Source organism: Eretmochelys imbricata, chromosome 21 (genome assembly GCF_965152235.1).
Source record: "Eretmochelys imbricata isolate rEreImb1 chromosome 21, rEreImb1.hap1, whole genome shotgun sequence".
Lineage (NCBI taxonomy): Eukaryota > Metazoa > Chordata > Testudines > Cheloniidae > Eretmochelys > Eretmochelys imbricata.
Window position 1 is genome coordinate 16,807,278 of NC_135592.1, and position 22,973 is coordinate 16,830,250.

At 55.5% G+C, this 22,973-nt stretch overlaps 1 protein-coding gene across 1 annotated transcript; it reads right to left on the reverse strand.

Annotated features, from left to right (window-relative positions):
* Positions 1 to 4,570: 4,570 nt before the first annotated feature.
* On the reverse strand, positions 4,571 to 11,932 carry PSRC1 (proline and serine rich coiled-coil 1). Its single transcript, XM_077839028.1, has 6 exons — positions 11,911 to 11,932; positions 9,844 to 9,901; positions 8,589 to 9,129; positions 7,037 to 7,190; positions 5,364 to 5,633; positions 4,571 to 4,653 (listed from the first exon to the last, which is right to left on the reverse strand). Exons 1-6 carry the CDS (start codon positions 11,930 to 11,932, stop codon positions 4,571 to 4,573), a joined length of 1,128 nt encoding a protein of 375 aa, XP_077695154.1.
* Between the last annotated feature and the right edge of the window lie 11,041 nt (positions 11,933 to 22,973).

The window sequence follows — 22,973 nt, forward strand, 5'->3', positions numbered from 1 at the left end:
GGGGAGGGCACAGGCCGGCAGCCCCTGGAAGGGCCAGAGCGAAGGCCGGGTCCTTGGGTTCTGTTCCCAGCTCTGCAGGGAAGTGGGGTCCAGAGGGTTGAGTTTGGGGCAGGGTCTTAGGAGCCAGGACTCCTGGGTTCTGTTCCCCCCTCTGCTACTGGCTTGCTGGGTGACCTTGGGAGTGTCACACTAGGTCTGATACAGATCACTGACTCCCATGGAAAGACCCCACTGGCCTTGCTCAGGGCCCCGCTGCCTGGCTCCCCATGGGGCTGTGTGCAGAGCACCTGGAGGCCCCGGGCTGCCAGAAGAGATCACGTCAGGGTGTGGGCAGGGAGCTGGTGCAAGGGAGCTGGAGCAGCAGCGCCCCCAAGGCTCAGGAGGGTTCCTAGAACCTGCTAGGGGCCTAAGCTCATCGGGCTTGAACTTGCTTCCCTGCCCGGGCTGGCAGGCGACAGTCACACAGGAGCTGCTCTGCTCGCGGGAGCACATGTGCCAGGTGACCAGCCCCAGGGTTCAGCGCAGCCCCAGCAGCTCCCTTCCTGCAGTAATGCCCTGGGCCCGACTCTCCCAGGCCTGCAGAGGGCGGTTACGCTGCAAGGAAAGGGAGCCAGAGCCCAGCTCCCACACCTGGCTGGCCGGGAAGGGCCTCTCCATGGGGCTGGACTCTGCTTGCCAGGGCCCTGCTCAGCTTGTGTGTTCTCGCCCCAGCCCCGCCGCTGCCTTGCAGGAAAGAGACCAGCAGCCGCCCGGTTTGTTTAAAAATAGTGTATGAGAGAGAGTCGGGTACAGAGCCGACCCCTCCGGCAAGGGTTCGTGTTTCAATGCCCACAAACAGAGTACAAAACCAGCTCCTTTTAACAACACTAATGCCAGGGAGCTGGGTCCAGCTGCCCCACGGGGCTCAGTTCACAGCATTTCAGTGCCACACCAAGGCCAGCTTTTGCAGACCCACCTGAAGCATGGGGGAGGGGAAAGGGGAGATTATCTGAACTGCTGGGAACCTGCAGCCCCTCTGAAGATCGGACACCAGGTGGCTCCAGCTGGCTCCCAAGAACAGCTGCTTTCGGCTCGGATACTACCTCCTGGGGCCTCTCCGAGGCTCAGGCCCCACTTACAGAGCCTGGGGGGTGCTGCTGCGCCGCCCAAGAGGGTCTTGTCTAACACAAGATCCTAGTCCCCCCACCCCAAGAATCCAGAGCAGAGCAAAGGGACATTCCCAGCTGCGCTGCCACCCGAAGGAGCCCAAAGCACGTGATCCCAGTGGGGTTCTTTGCTCAGGCTGAAGGTAGGCTGACGGGTTGCGGGTCAGCTTCATGGCACGTGGTGGGAGTGCTGGAGGGGGAAGGGTTAACGTTACAATAGAGGGAATGGAGGTAGCTACTGCAGCTGAAGGAAAGACACCAGTTTACACCAGCTGAGGATCTGGCCCAGCTTTCACAGATTTGTTTCACACACACACACACACACACGGATGTTTTGCTGGGTTGGTAAAAATAACAATGACCTGGGGCCAGATTCTGCCGCCCGCTGGATTTTCATCCCCACGCTGGGACCTTTATGCCCGGCAATGTAACGTAAAGGGAACAAGGCCCTTGGGGCGGGAAGGATGATCCAGCCCCACTGCAATCGTGGAGACGTGCTCAGAGGAAGGAGCCCACAGCGGGAGCAAAGGCAGCCCTGGAAACCCAACTCATTTGTGGGCCTAACCTGCCCGCCAGGGCCAGCTGCCCAGAGCCCGCTCCTCTGTCCGCCAAAAACAATGTTGTCAGACACTTGAGTTTTCAGCTACAGGAATTTGGGGTGAAGTGTCTAATTTCCAAATAAATTTTCCAGTTTTTGTTGAAAAACTCACCCCAAAACTAAATATTCTGATTCTGAAATGCAGTCGCGGGGCCTCATGCACCTGGTCTCCTCTATTGCCTGGGCTCCCTGGCAGGGCTAAGACCATGAGAGCGGCCAGACGGGGTCAGACCAAGGGTCCATCCAGCCCCCTGTCCCGTCTGCCCACAGTGGCCAGCGCCAGGCACCCCGGAGGGAATGAACAGAACAGGGAACCATCACGTGATCCATCCTGTCGCCCATTCCCAGCTTCTGGCAAACAGAGGCTAGGGACACCATCCCTGCCCAGCCTGGCTAATAGCCATTGATGGACCGATCCTCCAGGAACTTATTTTTGAACCCCCTTATAGTCTTGGCCTTCACAACATCGTCTGGCAAAGAGCTCCACAGGTTGACTGTGCGTTGTGTGAAGAAATACTGCCTTGTGTTTGTTTTAAACCTGCTGCCTGTTCATTTCACTGGGTAACCCCTGGTTCTTGTGTTATGACAAGGAGTAAATAACACTTCCCTAGTCACTTTCTCCACCCCAGTCATGATTTTATAGCCCTCTATTGTATCCCCCCTTAGCCATCTCTTTTCCAAGCTGTACCGTCCCAGTCTTATTCATCTCTCCTCACACAGCTGTTCCATGCCCCCTAATCATTTTAGTTGCCCTTTTCTGAACCTTTTCCAATTGTAATCTAGCTTTTTGAGACATTTCCCACCATGGTCTCCCCTCTTGGTGATAGGAGGCCATACATGATGGCAAATGAAGGGCCAGAGCACGTAACGGAGACATAATCAGGGGTGGCAGGTTTGTAGAAATGGTGGTGGTACCCAGAACCCCCCCCAACTCCACCCCCCACCTGCCTAAGGCTCTGGGAGGGAGTTTGGGTGCTGGGTGCAGGCTCTGGGCTGGGGGTGTAGGAGGGGGTGAGGGGTACAGGCTCTGGGAGGGAGTTTGGGGATGGGAGGGGGTGCGGAGGGAGGGGTGCAGGGGTGAGGGCTGTGGGGTGGAGCTAGAGATGATGGGTTTGGGGTGCGAGCAATTTGGGGTGCGGGCAGGCTGCCCTGGGGCTGGGGCCAGAGAGGAGGACTCCCCCCAGCCTTCTCCCCGCTGGCAGCAGTGAGCTCTGGGGGAGGGGCCCCTCTTCTCCCATCACCCTACACCACTGTCACTGCACGTGCTCCTAGGGTCCCCCTCAGGTCCAGGAAGCCCCCTCTCGCCTCCCCTGTGGTGGGTGCCAGGGAGGCTGCCATCACATGTGTGCCTTCTCCCCGGCTGCTGTCCCTCACTGTAGCCTCACTGGGGGGTGAGGGATGGGGCTGCCCCTTGCCCAGTGTGGGGCAGGAGCGGTGACTGCGGGCGGGGGCGGGCCCTGCCAGAAAAGGGAAGGGTCCGAGGCAGAAGGGCAGGGTAAGGGCAGCCTGCCCTGCCACCAGTGAGGGGGGCACTAGGTGGCAGCTGGTGCGGGGAGCTAGAAGAGCCGAGTCAGTGTGGAGCTACAGGGGAGAGGCAGGGATGCTCTGGGACCCAGGGGAGGTGCGCGGGGGTGGCAAGTGGGACCAGGGGTGAGACCCGGCCCCAAACGTTGGTGGAGCCTGGGCACCACGGGCCCATACAACTCGCCGCCCCTGGACAGAATCCAATCAGGGAGCCTGGCACACAGAGATTAGGAGTGTGAGGCACCCAAACTACAATTCCCATAAGGCACTGCCTCCCCTTTCCATGGTGCACCATGGGAAATGTAGTCTGACCAGGGAGCCCAACCTTTAGAGGACAATGGGGACACAAGGCACCCAAACTAAAACTCCCACAAGGCACCGTGGCAGCATTTCAGAATCAAACTATTTTGGAGTTCGATTTTCCAGGGAAGCCCCATTTCCTGGCCTACTGTCTACAACCCCTGAACACGTAGGGATGCAGCTGCCACGTGAGATCAGGTGCAGCCGGTACGGTCCAGCAACCTGCTCAGTCCACATGCACCACGCAAGCTCAGCATTTCCCCCTCCTCGAACTAAAAAACAAAGTAAAACTAACCATGACCCCCCCCCCCCCCCAGCAGAGGCTCAAAACGGGGGAGTTCAGGCTGCCCGCCTAGCAGGTGGCGGCCATGAGTTTTCCTGTGTCCTCCAAGCTGACATGTGCTGCTAACGGATGCCCTGCGGGCAGGTGAAGGGTCAGTCCAGTTCTGCCAGCATGAGGAGGATCGGGGTCTTGGCTGAGTCTGGTCTCAAACCGTTTTATCACAGCCCAGCGTCACGGCAGGAAGCCGCGTGGGCTTGGGGGTGTCAGACATCCATCAATGGGTGCAGATGGCCGGGTGGAGAAGGATTAAAGACCAAAGCCCATGTGCTGGGACGATACGGATCCAGGTTTTCTAGAGAGCTCAGCACCCACCATGCGGAGCCCTGCTGCAAACCTGGCCCAACTGGGGTGCTGGGCCCTTAGTGCAGGGAACAGCCCCAGGCCTGCGGGGAGGACAAGTGGCTGTGGAGCTAATGTACAAGATGGCCACTGATGGGCTGCAGAGCACACAGGGCAAGACGGATAGCTCCTGCCACAGGAGGTGGCTGGTAACCAAGGATGCTGCTCTCACCGACAGGGGCAGCCTTGCTCCTGAAGCGTCCGTGCAGTTACGTAGGAAACCTGCAGACGGCGCCAGCCCTGGGGCAAACAGCTCGCAGGGGTTGCTCTGATCTGCAGCTCTGCTCCCATATGGCTCACACACCACACAGTGGGAAAGCTTTACCTCGGAGACCTGGGCAAGGTCACCTCCCGGGGTGGCTGCAGCCTGCTTCCTGGAGGGGCCGTCCGCTGAGGGCCGGGGCCTGCGGGCAAAGGGAAAAGTCAGCAGGAAGCGCAGCCCAGCCCAGCTGGAGCATCTGAGCCTCAAGGGCACAAGGATACAGGAGGCTGCCGAGATCTCTCATCCAGCACCAGATGGCCTGGGCTAGGTGAGAGAATAGGTTCTGGCAAACCTGGCAGTAACGGGCAGGCAGCGTCACTGCTTGGAGATGGAGATCCAGCTCCAGGTGCCACCGAACAGCATCCTGTGGGCATCAGGGCACGAGCCGCCCGCTTAGACCATTGTAACAATGCAGAGACACAGACGCCTCCATTGTCCTGGGGGGAGGGGCAGCCCAGCTAGAGGAGTGTGTGCCCAGAAAGCTCCAGCCTGGGCCAGGACCCCAGGGGTCAGGGCAGGCCACCCCCCGCCCCGTTCATACTCTGCAAGCGGCTCCAGCTCCCAACAGTCAAAGCAGGACTAGGGGATACGGCCCTGCTGGGGGTGGGGGGGCCGGCGGCGTTGGGCTAGGGCGGGCATAGCCGGGCTGGCTCGGCGGCAGGCACTGCTCGGCGGCGTCTATGGGGGAGGTACTAATTGCCCAGGGAAGGGCTGCCTTGCCCCCTGCTAATGCAGAGTCTTGCCCCGCTCAGGCCCAGTGCAAGCAGGACATGGGAGCTCCCCGTGGGTCTGTCCCAGCCCCCACCCCTGGGGCGAGCAACGTGCTATGCTTGCACCCGCCGGAGCTCTCACCTCTCCGTCCGGCTGCGCTCGGCAGCACTCTCCTGCCAGCTGAGCCACGGCCTGCGGGCTGCGGCTGGCTGGGCCTCCCGGGCACGGCAGCCCTGCTCAGGACGATGACGCGGCTGGCCAGCTTGGGGATGCTGCTGGGCACCAGGCGGCGACTCGTGGGCACAGGGGCAGCCATACTCCTGGCCTGGGTCTGGTGGGCGGGTGCACCGGGGGCAGGCCTGGCGCTGGCTGGGAGCTGGGGAGCATCGCCCCTGAAGGCCTTAGCCTGACCTGACGGGTCAGAAAGGAAAGCAGGAGCTGATAGGGCTGTATTCAGGCAGGTCCCAAGAGAGCCCCCCGCTCCCCTTTCCTTGGGTGGGGGGGGGCTCTTACTCCCACCTCCACTCGCAGTCCCTCAGGGGCTCTGCCACCCCCTCAACCCCAGTCACTGGAGGGCCCTGCTGCTAGCCCTCCCCCCTGCTCAATCTCGCTCAGGGAGATTACCCCTCCCCACCCCGCTCGCCGTCCCTCAGGGCTCTGTCAATAGCCCCCATCACCTGGGGCCCCACTGTTACTGCCCCTGCTTGCAGTTGTGGATGCTGACTGGCTTTTAAAGCCCGAGCCTGGCCCTGGACTCCCCCCACACCCTCCGATCCCGCTCTTGGGCCAGACATCGCTGCGTGCAGATCGCTGCCGGAGGAGCCAGGGGGACTTTACGGGTCTGAACATGTTTGTACTGATTCCACTGCTGCAATCCCCATCTTCCCTTGCCCTCCCTCAGCTCCCACTCCAGGCAGCAACCAATCTCGCCAGCGGCTGCAGGTGACAGTGATTGGGGTCCGATTCTGCACCCCCTTCCCACCTCTGCAGCCACGAGCCACAGCACTTCAAGGCCCAGCACCCGACGGATCCTCACATCTGGCCCTGGCTGTCTCCGAGCCACGAAATGTGGTTGCCAACAACTGCCAGCACAAAGTGCTGTGGCGGACTCGAGACCGGGGCGACATCCGGGGCTGACTCTTTGGGCTGCTGGAGGGACCTGATTTGATGGCTGGTTCCTGGAAAGTGCAGGCTTGTTCCTGGCTCTGATGGCTCAGCAGCGCTCCTCTGGAGCTGGCCCATGGTGGAGGGCAGCCCGGTGCCAGCCAGCCCGCTCCGCTTGGCATGACAATTATTTTCCAGGCATAAAAACCCATTTCGTTTTCTTCTCTGCACTGGAGGGAGGCCCCTCCCAGAGCAGGGCACTAGGGGGCGCTGCCTCCCTGCTGGAGGAGAAGGGCCACCCAAGGGTGGGAGTGGATTCCCGGGGATCCTGTGTGCAGGAAGGGCCGAGACACCCTAAGGCCGGCTCTGGCAGGGGCAGCAATAGGGATCTGCAAACACACGGCACAGATCCAGCATGGGGGCCATTCGGGGACACATCCTGCCTGGGACGTCTACACACTGGGATCCCGAATCCTCCCCCACAAGGAGACGGGCAGCACAGCTGATGGGCTACAGCTGAACCTGGGAGGAGCAGCCCCTGCTCCTCTGCGTGGGGCCACGCTGCCCCCAGTGCCCACTACGGGCTGTACGGTGCAGGGCTCGGTGGCACACGGGGATGCAGACCCCTGGATCCCCCCACAGATGAGGTGAAGCGAGCAGGATCAGCCCCCGACCCCCACGCTCAGCAGTCTGCTCGCAAGCCCGGTTACCTGCACTTGCTTCCTGGAGGGGCTCCGCTCTCCTGCGGGGTGTCGAGGGCTCTTGGGCAGGGCGGGGCTGGGAGGGAGATGGCCTGGGGCCCATTGGTTCTCTCCTTCCCCGGGCAGGTGATGCACAGCTGGGCGGCCGGTCCTGGAGGCTCAGCTAGTGCGGCAAGAGGGATAAAGGGAGGTGAAGCCTGGGCCGCACTGTACAGCGGAGATCAGCTCACCTGCCTCTCCCTGACCAGAGCCTGAGTCTTCACACTGACAGAGCAATAACCTGGGGGTCAGGCGGCCCCCGGGGGGGTGCAGGACAAGGCTCTGCAGCAGACGGGGGAGGGAGAGTACGGTCTCCAGCTGTAGGTCTGTGGGAGGTCAGGAGGCAGCACACAACGACAAGTGTCCCCCGCTGCCATCTGTGCAGGGTGCTGGAGGTCCCGCTCCTGGCGCCAGGCTGCAGGTTAGATCCCATCTGAACGACAGCCCCGTGTAGCAGCACAGGGCCCCTGGCACCAGGCTGGGGCATTGGGGTCAGCGCTGACTGCAAGGGGAGATAGCCTCCCACTGAGCTGCGTCCCTTAGGGGCATAGGAGAGAGCACCCCCTACTGAGCCCCCCCCGCAGCACAGCGCCCTCTAGCCTCACACTGACTCAGACACCAGAATCCACCTTCCTGCAGCCCCTCAGTGCTCCTGAGAGGTCCCGCACCCCTGTGCTGACCTGGCCCAGCTCCACTCAGCTTGGGAATCCCGACAGCCCAGCAGTGATGTGAGCCCAGGGCCTCAGGAGAGCCCACACCCGATGCCCCACACGGGTCCCTGTGCATTAGCACCTGCTGCCTGCTCCATTCAAACAGGTCCCCCAGAGGCTCTGCCACGACCCCAGCTCCTGCATGGGATGCCCCAGTTCAGCCCCAGGGCCAGCAGGGGGCACCCCAACCTGAGGACACCGAGAAGTGAACGTTTCATGCTGGGGGGCTGGTTCCACTTTACAGGAGGGAAAGCTGACAGCAGTTTGCACAGCGGGAAAGTTGTGACTTGCCACGGGCAAACGGGAGCTCTCCCTCCGGGAAGGGCTGGGCCTAAGCCAGTTGTTTAGGCAGAATTCAAATTTTCGTTTGTTGAACCAGAGTTTCTTGATCTTATGCTTGGAAGGCCAAACCTCCCTCACATGACCTGGGTGCAGCGCTGCCTGCCTGAGTCTGCAGACAGAGGGGCCGGCGCCGCTGCTCAAAGCTCTTTGCAGGCACCTGCCCTCTGAAAGTAGACCCCTCTGGTCAGTTTCATGGCTGCTACTGGGAACCTGGGCAGCGGAGAAATTTACAAGCATTGGGTCCTGGCAGGAGCGCTGTGCAGCACCAGAGCAGCACCGGACCCAGACATGGAGCAGCAGATCAGGTGGTTCGTGGTGGATAGAGGAGAATGCTCCTTCCCCCTTCTGGCAGGAAAGGGGGATGGGGGGCAGGAGGCTGGGTTCCAGACTAACCCCCACCAGAGCTGGCCATGGAAGATAGAGCCCCGCGCAGGCCCCCCAGCACCTCCCCCTCTCAGGGGCCCATCTACCTTCTCGGTTCTCTTTGTGGGAGACAGAGCGGGGCCCTTGCTGGGGGTGGATTTCTTACGGAGCCGTTCGCTGCCAGCGGAGCAGCTGCCCAGCTTGTGTCGGAGGCGGGGGGGAGTCGGTGCTGCTCTGGCGCATGTTGAGGGGCTTTTCCCCGGGGGGAGGAGCGTCCCTGGCTCCACGGTGGGCAGCAGCGCCCTGACGGGGCTGTTCTTCACCACAAAGGTCTCACGCCGGGGGCTCCGGGGGCTCGCCCGCTCCTTGTGCGGGAGCCGCATGGACACAAGGGGCTCCCCCGCTGGGCCCAGCGCTGTGTCTCCCAGCAGCCCGGCCCTGGCATTCTCCTTCTCCCGCAGGCTGCACCTCTCCAGCTGCACGGCCAGCCAGTTGGCCTCCTTCACGATCTCCTCCAGCTTCTCAGCACTCAGTGGGCTCCAGCGGGCCAGGCACTCTCTGCTCCGGCCCGTGTCCTCCCTCTGCTGCATGTTCAGGTCGAGCCCTTGTGCCACGCCCCTCTCGACATGCTGGACCTCCTCCTCCCGGCTGTGGGGGCAAAGCCACGGTTACCAGAGGCTGGATGGAGCAGAGAGTGCCCAGCTCCACATGGCTCATGCTACAGCCAGAGGCAGGGAAGTATTTTGTCTTTCCAGCTGCACCTTGGTTACTAACTGAGTCAGTCAGAACCTGGCTGACCCGCCTTGGGGAGGGATTTGCCCTGCCCTTCGTATGTGTCTGACCTGGCACGTTTACGGCTCTGCAGAGGCCAACCAGATCTACTATTCAAGGGCCTCATCCAGCAACTGTTGGCCACGACTGGCCCCCCGAAGACAGGAGGCCTGCTTCTGCGTTAACAGGCTCCACGCCCGGGAGCAGCCGGCTCAGAGGGATGCTTGTGGCTGAATGATCCGCGGGGCTGGACCTAGCTTTTTTGGCAAGTTAAGGCTGAAGCACCACGAGCCTGGTTTTCTCGCTCCTCCCGTCGCAGGTTCCCAGAGCCACAAGGCCCAACACCTGCCAGCGCGGAGTGAGGCGGGAGGGACATGGACTAATGCGTCACAGAGCTCTGCCCTCCCAGAAGGCTTTCACGCCACACCATCGGCGTGATCAGAAACCTGGGAGGGCCCTTCAATGCACACAATGACAGAAACCTTTAAGGGAAATGGATATTGGGCCAGACCCTCAGCTGGTATAATTCAGCTGTTGGCTTCGCTGCCAGGTTGCCCGACACCAGCTGAGGTTCTGGCCCTTCAATCCTACCTGTCTGAAGGAGAAGACAGACCAAAGTCAAACTTCTCATCGGTGATAAATTTTATATCTGGAAAGAAATATTGATCCATTATTCATTGGTAATTGGTTGAAACTATAGTAAAGAGCTGAATTATCAGACACAAGATGAACACAATATGTTGGGGGAAGAGTCAACGTGGTTTCAGTAAAGGGAAATCATGCCTCACCAATCTACTAGAATTCTTTGAGGAGGTCAACAAACATGGACAAGGGGTTCCGGGGTACTTGTATTTTCAGAAAGCCTTTGACAAGGTCCCTCACCAAAGGCTCTTAAGCAAAGTCAGCTGTCATGGGATAAGAGGGAAGGTCCTCTCATGGATGGGTAACTGGTTAAAAGATAGGAAACAAAGGGTAGGAATACATGGTCAGTTTTCAGAATGGAGAGAGGTGAATAGTGGTGTCCCCCAGGGGTCTGCTCTGGGACCAGTCCTATTCAACATATTCATAAATGATCTGGAAAAAGGCATAAACAATGAGGTGGCAAAATTTGCAGATGATACAAAATTGCTAGTTTAAAGCTGACAGCGAAGAGTTACAAAGGGTTCTCACCAGTGTTCCCTCTAATTTATGTCCGTGTGTGGAATGAATTTTGTTATGTGCACCACTATGGCGGTGACATGGGACACATCACCTCCATATTGGTGCGCATAACCAAATCCATGTGGCGGGGGTGGGGCCAAGGGGTTCGAAGTGTGGGAGGGGGCTCAGGGCCGGGGATGAGGGGCTCAGGCAGAGGCTTGGGATGCAGGGGGGTGAGGGCTGCGGCGGGGGTGCGGGCTCCAGGGTGGGGCTGGGGATGAGGGGTTTGGGGTGCAGGCTGACCTGGGGCTACGGCAGGAAGAGAGGCCCTCCCAGCTCTCTCTCCCAGCAGCTGCACCTGGGCTGGGGCCGCGGGATAGGCGCCTCTCACCCAGCCGCACAGATCCAGGCCGGGGTTGGGACACCTGGCTGGGTTTGGGTGCCTCTGCCCCAGCTGCAGCAGGCCCAGAGCTGGGTTGGCGTCAGGGGAGGGGCACCTCTCCCTGCCGCAGCCTGAGCAACGCGTCATAGGCTGCTGCATGGCCGCACGGCTTAGAGGGAACTTAGGCTCTCACTAAACTGGATGGCTGGAAAACAAAATGGTCAATGAAATCCAGTGTTGTTAAATACAAAGCAATGCAGATCGGAAACCAGAATCCCAGGTCTACATTCAAAATGATGTCAGCGCTCAAGAAAGATCTTGGAGTCAAGGTAGAGGACAGGGAGGGGGCAGCTGCCGCCCTATGGCTGTCCAGCTCTGAAGACGGTGCAGAAGCAAGGGTAGCAGAACTGCAACCCACCCTACAATTACCTTGTGACTCCCCCGCCCTCTCCCCCACACAACTCCTTTTTGGGTCAGGACCCCCTACAATTACACCACCAGCCCTCAGTGACTTGTCTGTGCAGACCTGGGAACTGAACCCTGCTTTCCGCAGGACCCTGATTCTGCTCCCACTTGCACCAGTGTAAACCAGGAGCGATGGTATCAAAGGCAATAGCATTCCACTGAGGAGAGACCAGGATCAAGCCCAGAATCATGACACCTTGGCTGGTAGTGTGCAGTAGTGCTGCACAGTGATCCAAGAGTTGGTCGCTGTCAGGGGACCCTCACACACCTGGAGGTTTTAAATCAAAGCTGCCCATCAATCTGATTTCCCAGTAGCCTGTTCTCTCAGTTTGGTGCCACTCATGTTTGTCCTGAGTCTCTCAGGCAGCCCCAAACCGCCCCTCAGTCAGGTTACCGGGCCGGGCCTGCCCCTTTCTGGGTACAAGGACAGCCATGATGAGATTGCAGACACGCTTGCAGCTGGAGAGAGTCGTGTTAGGGGGCTAGCGGGGGGATCAAAACCAAATGAAGCAAACAAGTCACCTCCAGATTTACCAACATGCTAAAAGCTCCCTCCAATGGTGCAGTCGCCTCGCGAACCGCAGCAGGAATAAGTTACCGGAGTTTCTCTGCACAGCAACGAACCTAAAACCAGGCCAAACCCACTTTGTCAGTCACGTTCCAGCCCCTACCTTCTTCTTCTGCCATCTCCATCTTTCCAGGGAGCACTGAGCTGGACCAGGGACTATCTGAAAGAGAAACACGCGAAAGGGTGCATTAGATCTACCCCACCCTATGCAAACAGCAAGGTCTTACACCCCATATTCTTCATAGAAATATGGTTATGATGTGAATATGCAAGATGGGTCTTGTAAGGTCTCATTGGAAAGGTTATGATTTCCTGAATGCAATTATCCAATTTGTGTGCCCGGATCATTTCTGTATCTGAAGTTAGGAATATTGACTACGTAACAATTACAATGGGTGTGTACACAGGCAATTGTGTGACAAAACTTTTGTTGTTCAGAGATGCTAAATTCCCCCCCCCCCAAAAAGACAAAAGTTTGTGCAATTTATAACTGGGGGGGGCAAGAAGCTGTGCATATCTCTCTTCACATTGAGGGAAACGGTGAATTTTTATGAGCTTGCGCTGTGCAGATCTTTCTATACAGCGCAAGACATTATCATCTTGGGTGTACTTTCCAGAGGGAAGCTGCACTTGGTTCAGCTGGGAAATTGCCCAGCACTTATCTCACAGAGAGCTGTTTGCAGCTTCTGTGTGATTCTACAGCTAGTGCTCCCTACCTGTGTGTGTGTGCGGCCAGAGAGCCTGATTCAGCAAAACAGGGAGATAGAGCCCAGGCTAGTGGAGCAGGTGGGCTCAGTGAAATCCCAGTATATCAGAAGACATCCCATAAGGGGGGTTTAACTGGCCACAGGGGCATCTGTATTGCAACCACAGGCTGGTCATTTTGGATCAGCAGTAACAGCTTCCAAGCTGTTACACATATCCACCTGAAAACTCACAGCCAGTGGACAGAGATACAGCAAGATCCTGGGAGATGCTGTGGTCAAAAGAACACTCTCAAATGAGCCATCACTTCAATCAGGAACATTCCTCACCTGCCACTGTGGCAAGAGGACCCCTTACTAGGGAGCTTAAACATAACCATTTGTCTCTGTTTTTTCCAGCTTGGGCATTTGCCAGCCCTGCGTGTGCATCATCGTTCCTCTGGGCAGGCCCTGCAGACGTTTACAGACACCAACAATCGGACAGTTCTCACGGGCATGGAGTTGCTACCCTGCGTAAATCAGTTTCCCCTGCAGTTGTGGGAGCCCTCAAACAGCAACAGAGGAGAGAAAATCACTTGAAAAATCACAAAAATAAGCAGGGGCAACTCCCCCTCCCAGAAGCGTTTGAGTCCCACGTCTGCCGACGAGCCTCCCGAAACTGGAAGCGGAGTTCTTTAGGTGCTCGTTCATCCGCAGGCCACCCCCATGCTGCTCGTTGTTCCTGCTCACTCAGGTCAGGCTGGCAGCACCGATTTCCCGTAAGTAAATCGGGCAAAGCATCACAGCATTGATCTGAAATATCCACAATGCTCCTGGCCTTGGCAAACAGACACAAGCTGAGCAAACTGGGATGTTTTCTCTCTGCTGACACTTAGCGCCTCCACAACCCTTCCTTTTACCTCGCCGATATCCACCAGCCCCCAGCCGCTGAGTAGTTCACAGTCACAGCATATTGCCCCTTCCAACGCCCCCAGGAGGCAGGGCAGGGCTGGTAGCACCATTGCACAGAGGCCCACGGAGGCTAAAGGACTTGCCCCAGGTCCCATAGGCAGTCTGTTGCAGGGCAGGGAATTGGATGCAGATGCCCCAAGTCCCAGGGGAGCGTCCTAACCACAGGGCAATCCTGCCTCTCACTGCACAGGTTCACAGCCCTGGACAAACACTGACTAACCCTTTCAGCCTATCAGGTCGGCTTGGGGGGAGCAATTTTCCCAAGGCTAAACAGTGAGTCAGTGGCAGAGCAGGGCACCGACTCCAGAACCCCCGACCCTGAGCTCAGACACCTATCGTCACAGGAGTAACCCTGAAAACCAGAGGCATTAAGAAACATGGTGGGAGGTCCCCTAACGAGGGGTGGGTACAGCTCACCCCAGTTCCCTCCAGGGTGCTGAACGCTGCATCTCCTCTACCAGCCTCTGAGTAGGACTCTGGTACATCTCAGCCTCCCTGGCGCCCTGCGGCTGACGGGTGGAAGAAGTGAAAGTGACTTGATCCTTGTCACGGTTCCCGGTGCTCACATGGCCGCACTACAAACTGAGTGACGCACGTCTCATCAGCACACAGCTGCCGAAGCCTGTGCACACACTTGGCCGCTTGCGTTGGTGCTGTACACTCGCCAGGAGCGCTCGCGTCGAGACACCATGCACCAGGCGCTGCGGCATCCCAGGGCGCTGTGGGACAGAGATGACTAGCCCCGGGATCAGCGGGAGCCCAGGGTCAGGTTCCCAGCAGGCAACATTTTCTAGCCCCATACGCCATCCGTAGCCCCGCACAGGTTGGCACTTTGTAAAAACCCCACGCAGCACTTTTTGGCGTCTGCAGCCTCTGACAGAAGCACGGAGCCCACCCAGCTCTGCCCCGTTCTCACGGACGCTGCACACACAGGGCGCACGACATTCCTGTGATTAACAGGCAACACAAGGGCTTCTCTGAGGGCACTTTGCTAAGGGCTATAATGCAAATCAGATCAAGGCTGTAGGGGACATTCACGGAGCAGCTGCAGACAGGGGAGTACTGCTTCTGGGCCCGAGAAGCAGGCACTAACGGACGGCATTCATCGTAATGCACGCTTGGGACAATGAGCAGTGGCTGCAGGACTTTCAGAGGCCCCCGCACTCCTGGATCTGTGGGGCACTCTGCCCAGCCCTCCAGCGCAAGGGCACCAGAACGAAGGCTGCACTGACAGCTGCAAAGCGAGTGGCAATCTGGAAGCAGGCAATGCCAGACTGCTACGAGTCACTGAGAAATCATTTGGGATGTGGAAAATACACAGTAAGGGCTGTTGTCCTGCAACTGTGCAGGGCCATTAATGGTCTCCTGCTATGCAGGACAGGGACTTTTGGCAATGTTCAGGACATAGGGGATGGGGCAATAGGTGGCCAACAGTATGTCAACAGAAAGGGCTACTTTTCTATGGTCACGCGAGCTGGGGTGGATCACCATGGACACTTCTGACAGCTCTGTGGGCTGGTCAGGGACCATGCATGACGCTTGCATCTTTAAGAACACAGGACTGTTCAGAAAGCTGAATGTATGGACTTCCTTTCCGGACCAACAGATTACCAGTGGTGGAATTGAAATGCCAATAGCAACTCTGGGGAACCCAGCCTACCCCCCTGCTTATAGGAAGCTGCACACTAGCCACCTCAGCAGCACCAGGGAAAGATTCAGCTACCAGCTCAGCTGGTGCAGGAGGACTGTCAACAGGGCTTTGGGTCAGCAGAAGGGCTGCTGGTGCTGTTGATTCACTGCAGGAGATCTCAGTGACAGACCTGCTGCCTGCTGGGGCTGCATGCGATCTGTGAGTCTGTCTGCTGACTCTGAACAGTCAGACATAAGGACCATTGCAAGCGCTCAGTGTGGAGCTGTACTGTTGAAGGACGGCCAGTCACAGTAGTGTTCTGTGCTCGATCATTCTCAGGGCCTGGAGGTTTGGGTGCTGTTGGAACAGTGTAGTGCTTGAAGTACATTTACAAGTACCGCGCGCTTGGAGTACCACGAGGCAGTCCGCTGTGAACTAATAAAGAATTTTATTCTCTAAAAATAACAATTTGAGTGGCAACAAACAATGTGCATCAAAAAACAGCAGGAAAGCAAGACAAACTTTAAACAAAGTAACAAGAGGGGACTCTGCAACTGGAAAGACGGCAAACATTTCTGTCCGCTTCAGTGCTCAGGCGTAGTCTGTTGTGGCTACGTGTACACCAGCTGTGGTTCTCACAGGTCAGTGCACGTGGAGCTGTGGTTTTCCTTGCTGTCCCATGGCACGGAATGACAGAGGCAGGACTGCAGCCTGGGATGCCATGGGGTGCGTTAGGGGATGTAGGGAACTGCTACTGTGGAGTGCTCCGAGGACTGCAAAGGGTGGTCAGGCGGATTTTTGGACCTGAAGGTCAACATGGGTCAGCTACATTTGGGTTTGCTGCCTGTGAAGACCCATTACGTCCCAGTGCACCTCCCTCTCCTTGTCCTGAGCCTCTCTCCTGTCTCCTCTTTCCTTCTCCAGGCCCTTTAGTTACAGGACAATGCAGCACCGGCATGCAGGATTTGCACAACGTGTCCCCCCCAGTCCTCTTTCTGCTCGACAGGGTCAGGGGATCTGTGGGTGTGGATGGGGCACCCTTCAAGGCTGCAATAGCAACAGGTGCTGATGGGGGGATGGGGGATGACACTGGATTTACAGTGACACCGGAAAGGGAAAAACAAGTTTTGTAACTCTCATCCCTTATTCTTATAAACACTTAGAGAGCCTCGGCACAGCCCTGCTCTCCAGCCCCAGTCATGGTGAGTGTTGCCCAGCAGGGTGAGGGGAAGGAATTGTAGCTCTGATTCCATGGGCGTGAGTTTCAGGCAATGGCGTTGCATGCTGGTGCTGGTTTCCACAAGTGCGGGTGGATTTTGCCTGATAACTCGCTGCTGAGGGTTGAGGCTGCGGCCCTTGGCGCTCCGGTGCGAGCTGCACACGCAGAGGACGCAGCTCACTGACTCGGCAGACCTCCAAGTCACTCATAAAGAAAGGCCCAGACTCGGGTCAGCAGCAAAAACGCTAGGGCAGGTTTACAGCCAACGAAGCACAGTTCTAGTTCGCCATAGGTGCTCCGGGTACACCAACGCATGTCGGCCCACGGCAATGGTAGTGGTTCAAACAGCACCCCAGGATTCTGTCCCCTAGACCAGCACAAAGATACCCCTCCTGTGACTGCTTCTTTTAGCCACTGATCCAAACAAGTTACCTATTACACTCAAGATGTAGTTAGCGACCCCCCTAACCCTCGTACCTGCTAGTTTGAACAAAACATCCTTATCCATTCTCCTGTCATTGTCCCCTTATTCTCCTACCGGGGGGGATGTGTTTACATAGCTACTCTCCAGACAGGAAGGTGCTTACGTGGTGGGCTGACATCCAGTGGGTTACTATTCTGACAATGCCAGGCCTACTCTGGTTCACGCTGTTAATTATGCTTAGGGCTCCAGCAAGGCCTACAAGGGTGACACAGCTGCTCCTGGAGTCCCAAAGCTGCCCAGGCCTGCATGCCACTAGCCTGTTTACTGCACGGTGCCAGCTGATCTCATCGCAGATTGGCATGGGAAAGTGTCCTAATGCAGAGGGGAGGCCGCCAGCCCTAGAAATCTTTGGGAGAGGATTACAAAGTCTCTCCATGCAAGTTTCATTAAGGTCTCTCTGGAGGATATAGGGACACCCCTATGCACATCAAGTGCTCTGCCTACCCCCCCCGCCCCCTCCCCCCAAACAACAGGGGAATGCTACCTCTACTTCTGTATTTCTCCTACGAGCAAACCAACGAAAGTAGATAGCTTTGTCCTGTTCATTCGGGGATGGGCTAGGCCCCCTCTTTACATTTAAAGATTGTTAGGGAAAATCCATGCACACAGACATGCAAAGTCCCTTCCCCTTCATGAGGCTCATCCGCGCTCAGCCTGCGGGACTGGCTAGACTGTGGAGGAACCTCAAACAGATCCTGACTCGCAGCATGGCTGGAGCCCCTGGCCACATCTGCCCTCTCCTCCTCCACCACGCTGTTCATGGCAGGGATCTGTGTCTCCGGCTCCTCCGAGGTATCCGTAGTGGTGAGCAGGATGCTGGTGGGGTCTCTGCCAAGCAGGTGGCTGGTTGTAAAAGCAGCAGGTGTGTGGCTCAGCACCAGAATGAGCGTGTGCTGCCTGGCCTTGTAGTACAGCTGGGTGGTTCCTTGGCTTTCACGCAGCACTGCTGTGGGTTCCAGTTGTACCCGTGCAATCTGCTCAGAGAGCTCTCCGGCTGCGTCTCCGGCTGGTCCACAGCTGTGACTGCAGAGCCTGAGCACCGCACAGGGCCAGGAGAAGCTGCTGGGTTACTCACCAAGCCAGGCAACCAGGAAAAGGCCTTTCAAAAATAGGCAGGTTGTTCTAAGAGGGGCGGGGGCCTTCTGGTCTCAGCGAGGTGCAGCTCATAATTGTGATCAGGGAATGGGGCATTGTGGGACAGCTGCTGGAGGACTGTTCAGGCCGACAGGTCGCACAGCATCTACACTTGCCCTACGGCTCAGAAGGGCGACCCTGGCTCAAAGCCATTCCAGGAGGTGGTGTTACTGCGTTGCTTATGTTGGCCGGAGACAAATTTGAGAGGAGACACGTGCACAGATGTACATCGCCTTGCATCAACCTAACGTAGCTGGGCAGATCGGGCCTCAGGCAGACAGCGCTGCCCTGGGGCCTGGTCACAAGGTTCTCTGCCAGCAGAGGGGATAGAAGCTTAGGGGTTTCTTTAAAAAAAAAAAAAAAAAAAGAAGTTAAATCCCATACAAATCAATGACCCCTTGGTGCCTCTACCCTCAGCTTACCAAGGCCAGATGTCTAGTCACCACCACACAGTGGATTTTGCAAGCCCTACCTGAGCTCACTCCTCTAGACCAGGCACAGCGGTCTGAAGTGCAGTCACACTCTTGAACACCAGCTCTGTTAACTGAATGGCTTTCGCAGGTAGAGCACGATGCCGAGAGCTTCAGAGCACCAGCGACTCCCATCAGCGTCCAAGGGAGCTGAGGGATGGTGCTGAGCACTGCCTAGGATCAGGCCTTGAAAATCTCCCACCACTGACGTCACATGGTGTTGATGGCCTCAGATAATGACCAGAGATGCAACTGTCACCGCGGCTCTGACAATCAGTCTATCCGCTTTGTCTCATTCACCACAATCAATAAAGATCCTGCCTTGTGGACTTAGGCCCAGCTCCACAAATGTATCAAGGTATTTAGGCACCTATCTCCCATTGATTTCTAACCACTAGCAAGCTCTGATCTCAAAGCAGAACTGTGTTAGAGCTGCAGTTTGAAGGAGGTGGGGGTAAATCATGGCTTAGCCTACCCTGACGTGGTGCAGCGTTTGCACAATACGCTTCAGGACACAAATCTGAGGCAATTATAATTTACGGACAGTTATTGCCCTTCCGGCTGCCAGCACTAGCGTATCTACCTCTCAAAAGCTCGCGTGCTGTGGGAACAGCCTCTCTCCACACAATCATTCCAGTCCGTGCGTTTGAGCAGAAGGACGCTCAGCTATCCCCCATCATTTCAAAGCTCAATATTTCCACCTAAGGAACCATGAAAAGCAGTTACTCCCTTAGCTGGCTTTCTGTTCTTTCATGCCCCTTCTCCTTCTTGATACAAATCTCTCTCTTTACAAGTCAGCTTAAGTCTTTGACAAGTGAGAGATTCCCTTCCTAAAAAGCGATAAAACATTTATTCCTCCCTCGGGCAAGACACGCCAGCTTCACTCACACATGAATCCTTTCTCCATCATTTGCTGCATCTTACTACATTGGATTTCCAGTGCTCCTCTGGGTTAGCCCATTTCCAACAGCCTCCCAAGCAGCTCCTGGCTGGCTGCTAATGGGCAGGAGGAGCAGATGCCCTCTGGACAGGCAGCATAAGATGCACCTGATTTGTGAGAGTCAGAATAAAAAGCCTGGATTTATGGCTGGAGTGGATAGTTGGGAAGTCACCCCATTTAGCATCTGCAAACACAATTCTTCAAATAAGGGGGAAAAATAGGGCTTCTTGATTATTATTTTTAATTGCCAAAAAATGTCACTGATCCAGTTAAAAATATAGAGTTTAAAAAGAAATTAAAAAAAAAAGAGTCTTCCTATTTCTGCAGCCGACTCCATGTTTGACCCTGGGAAGGTCATGTCACTGCTCAGTGCCTCAGTTTCCCCAGGGATAATAATATGCAACTATTTGATAAGGTGTGATGAGGCTAATTTCATTAAAGGTTGTAGAAAAATCCTTGGCTAGAAGATGATATAGAACAGGAACATCTAGCTCTTATCTAGCACTTTTCATCAGCAGATCTCAAAACACTTTACCAAGGTGATCAGTACTTTACAGATGGGAAAACTGAGGCACGGAGATGTAAAGTGTCTTGCCCAGGGTCACCCAGCAGGGCAGTGGTTGAACTGGGAACAGACCCAAGTCTCCTGAGTCCCAGCCCAGTGCTCTAGCCCCTAGATTGAGTCCATACATTGTCCAACCAAGCGCCACCTTCTCAGGAGATCTGTGTCTGCATCTACTTAGCTTTTCCAACTGCCTCTTTGGGCAAACAGAAAGTTGGGAACCCTTAGGAAAGGGACAGATAAGATAGAAAATACCATATCGCCTCTGTATAAACCCATGGCACACCCACACCTTGAACACTGTGCAGATGGGGTTGCCCTATCTCAGAAAAGATATACTGGAATTGGAAAAGGTTCAGAAAAGGGCAACAAAAAAGATTAGGGGCATGGAACAGCTTCCATATGAGGAGAGATGAATAAGACTGGGATTTTTCAGCATGGAAAAGAGACAACTAAGAGGAGATACTTGGGTGAAATGCCTGCAAGCTGCATGGAGACCATTTAAAAACACCGTAATGGAGGCCCAAACTAAATGTATACCCCAAACACACAAACAGTAAGAGGACCACAAAAAAAAAAAGCCACCATCGCTAAACAGGAAAGTAAAATAGGTGGTTCGACACAGAGAGGCCTCCTTTCAAAATCGGAAGTCAAATCCTACTGAGGGAAACAGAGAGGAGCATAGACTCTGCCACGCGTAAAGCTGTACTTAGGCCGGCCAAAAAAGAATTTGAAGATCAACTAGCAAAAGACTCAAAAACTAACAGCCATTTTTTTTAAAGTGCATCAAACCAGACAGCTGGCCCACAATGAGCGGGGGCACTGAACGCTCGAGCTGCTAAAGAAGCACGCCAGGAAAATAAGGCCTTTGCAGAGAAGCAAAATGAATTTTTTGCATCGGTTGTCACGGCTGAGGATGTGAGGGAGGTTCCACACCTGAGCCATCCTTTTTAGGTGACAAATGTCAGGAATTGTCCCAGATTGAGGAGTCAATAGAGGCAGGTTTGGAACAAATTGATATATTAAATAGTAATAAGTAAGGCTGTCACAGAGCTGGAGGTCATGGATTCTATGATTTTCCAGGACCTCCATGACTTCCGCAGTGGCCGGTGCGACTGACCCCAGGACCACTGGAGAGGCTTGGGCAGTCCTGGAGTCAGCCACTCTGGCTGCTGCTGGGGCAGTCTTGGGCCCCCCTGCCCCGCAAATAGCAGCAGCAGTCTCGGGCTGCCCTGCTTCCCCCCCCAACACACACACACCTTCCCCCTCACCCCCACCCCCAGCCCAGGACCAACCCCTCTGCCCCATGGCACCTGCAGCAGTCCCCAAGGCACCCTCCCCCCCACCAAAGAGCACTCCGAGTCACCCCCCTCCAGAGCACCCATGGCAGTCCCTGAGGCGCCGTCCTGCCCATGATTTAGTCAAGTGTATATAGTACAAGTCACGGACAGGTCACAAGCTGTGAATTTTTGTTTACTGCCCATTATCTATCCATGACTTTTACTAAAAATACCCGTGACTAAAACATAGCCTTAGTAATAAGTCACCAGGATGGTATTCACCCAAGAGTTCTGAAGCAACTCAGATATGAAGCTACAGAACTATTAACCGTAGTACACTACTGATCGCTTACATTTGCCTCTGTATCAGATGACTGGAAGACAGCTAAGGTGATCCTGGCAATTACAGGCCAATAAGCCTAACTTCAGTACCAGGAAAATTGGTTGAAACCATAGTAAAGAACAGAACTGACAGACACATAGATGAACACCATTTGTTGGGGAAGAATAAACATGGCTTTTGTAAAAGAAAATCATGCCTCACCAATCTATTAGGATACTTTTGGGGTGTCAACAAGCATGTGGACAAGGGTGATCCAGAGACTATAGTATACTTGGACTTTCAGAAAGCCTTTGACACGGTCCCTCACCACAGGCTCTTAAGCAAAGTGAACAGTCATGGGATAAGAGGGAAGGTTCTCCCATGGATCAGTAACTGGTTAAAAGATAGGAAACAAAGAGTAGGAAACAAAAGGATCTCACAAAACTTCTTGCCTCTGACAAGCATTCCTCCATCGACCTAGCTGTATCTACACCAGGGGGTTAGGTCACTGTAACTACGATGCTCAGGGGGATGGATTTTCCACACCCTTGAGCACTGTAGCTACGTCAACCTAAGTGTTTACCATAAGCCAGGTCTAGGACACAGCTAAGCTGGGCCTAGGGGCTGCTGCTGTCTGCAAAGGGATGACGTGCGCTCACAGGAGCAACTGTGCAGCCCCATTGTCTGCTAATACTCTCGGTCATGCCCCACTGCTGCCAAAGCATCTGCACAGAGGGCAACTGGTAACAGGATGACTGAAAAGAAGGAGTAGGGTCCAACTATGGCACTCTGTACCTCAAAGCAGCACCCTGGAACCCCCATATTCACCCCTATCATATAACTTTAATATATTTCATACAAAGCACATCAAGCAGGATATCGTATGAAAGGTCATGATCTGCTAAAACCCATTGTTCTGTCAAAATACATATATTGTTAGTATGTATCAAGTTCATATATCGTTGGGTGCATCAAGTTCTGAGATTTTGCTGTACGGTTGATACTGAAATATGCTGCAAGTTTGCTAGAGGTATATGAAGGAGGTGATCCCCGCCCAGAGGAGGGTGTTCAACAACCATTAATCAGCAGGGGAATTGTAAATAAGGGATTTACAATTCAACAACAGTTGCACAAGACCACAGCAAGCGGACTGCTCAACCCTGTGACTCAACAAAGCCCACCAGGACATGTCTGGGCTAGTATTTTCCAGGCACATGGACTGAGGGTATAAAATAAGGGACAGTGACATCGTGCCTTGGCCTTTCTCCTCCCCCACCTACGCTGGAAGCAACAAGAACACTGAGAAGACAAACATTTCATCTGACGAGACTGGTCCAGGCTTAAGGGAGAGGCCCATGTATTAAGAACTGTAACATCCAGTGGGGTAAGAAAACTGCTTGATCTAAATGCTGCCTAGTGTAATAAGGTTTAAGATTTAGATTGTGCACTTATCTTTTATTTTCTTAAGGT

Excerpts from the sequence above, each read along its gene's own strand:
- PSRC1 (XM_077839028.1), bottom strand. The coding sequence starts at position 11,932 with ATGGAGATGGCAGAAGAAGAAG. Across the intron at positions 9,902-11,910 it reads GGAGATGGCAGAAGAAGAAG|ATATAAAATTTATCACCGAT; the intron begins GTAGGGGCTGGA and ends ATTTCTTTCCAG. Across the intron at positions 4,654-5,363 it reads GAGCGCAGCCGGACGGAGAG|GCCCCGGCCCTCAGCGGACG; the intron begins GTGAGAGCTCCG and ends CTTTGCCCGCAG.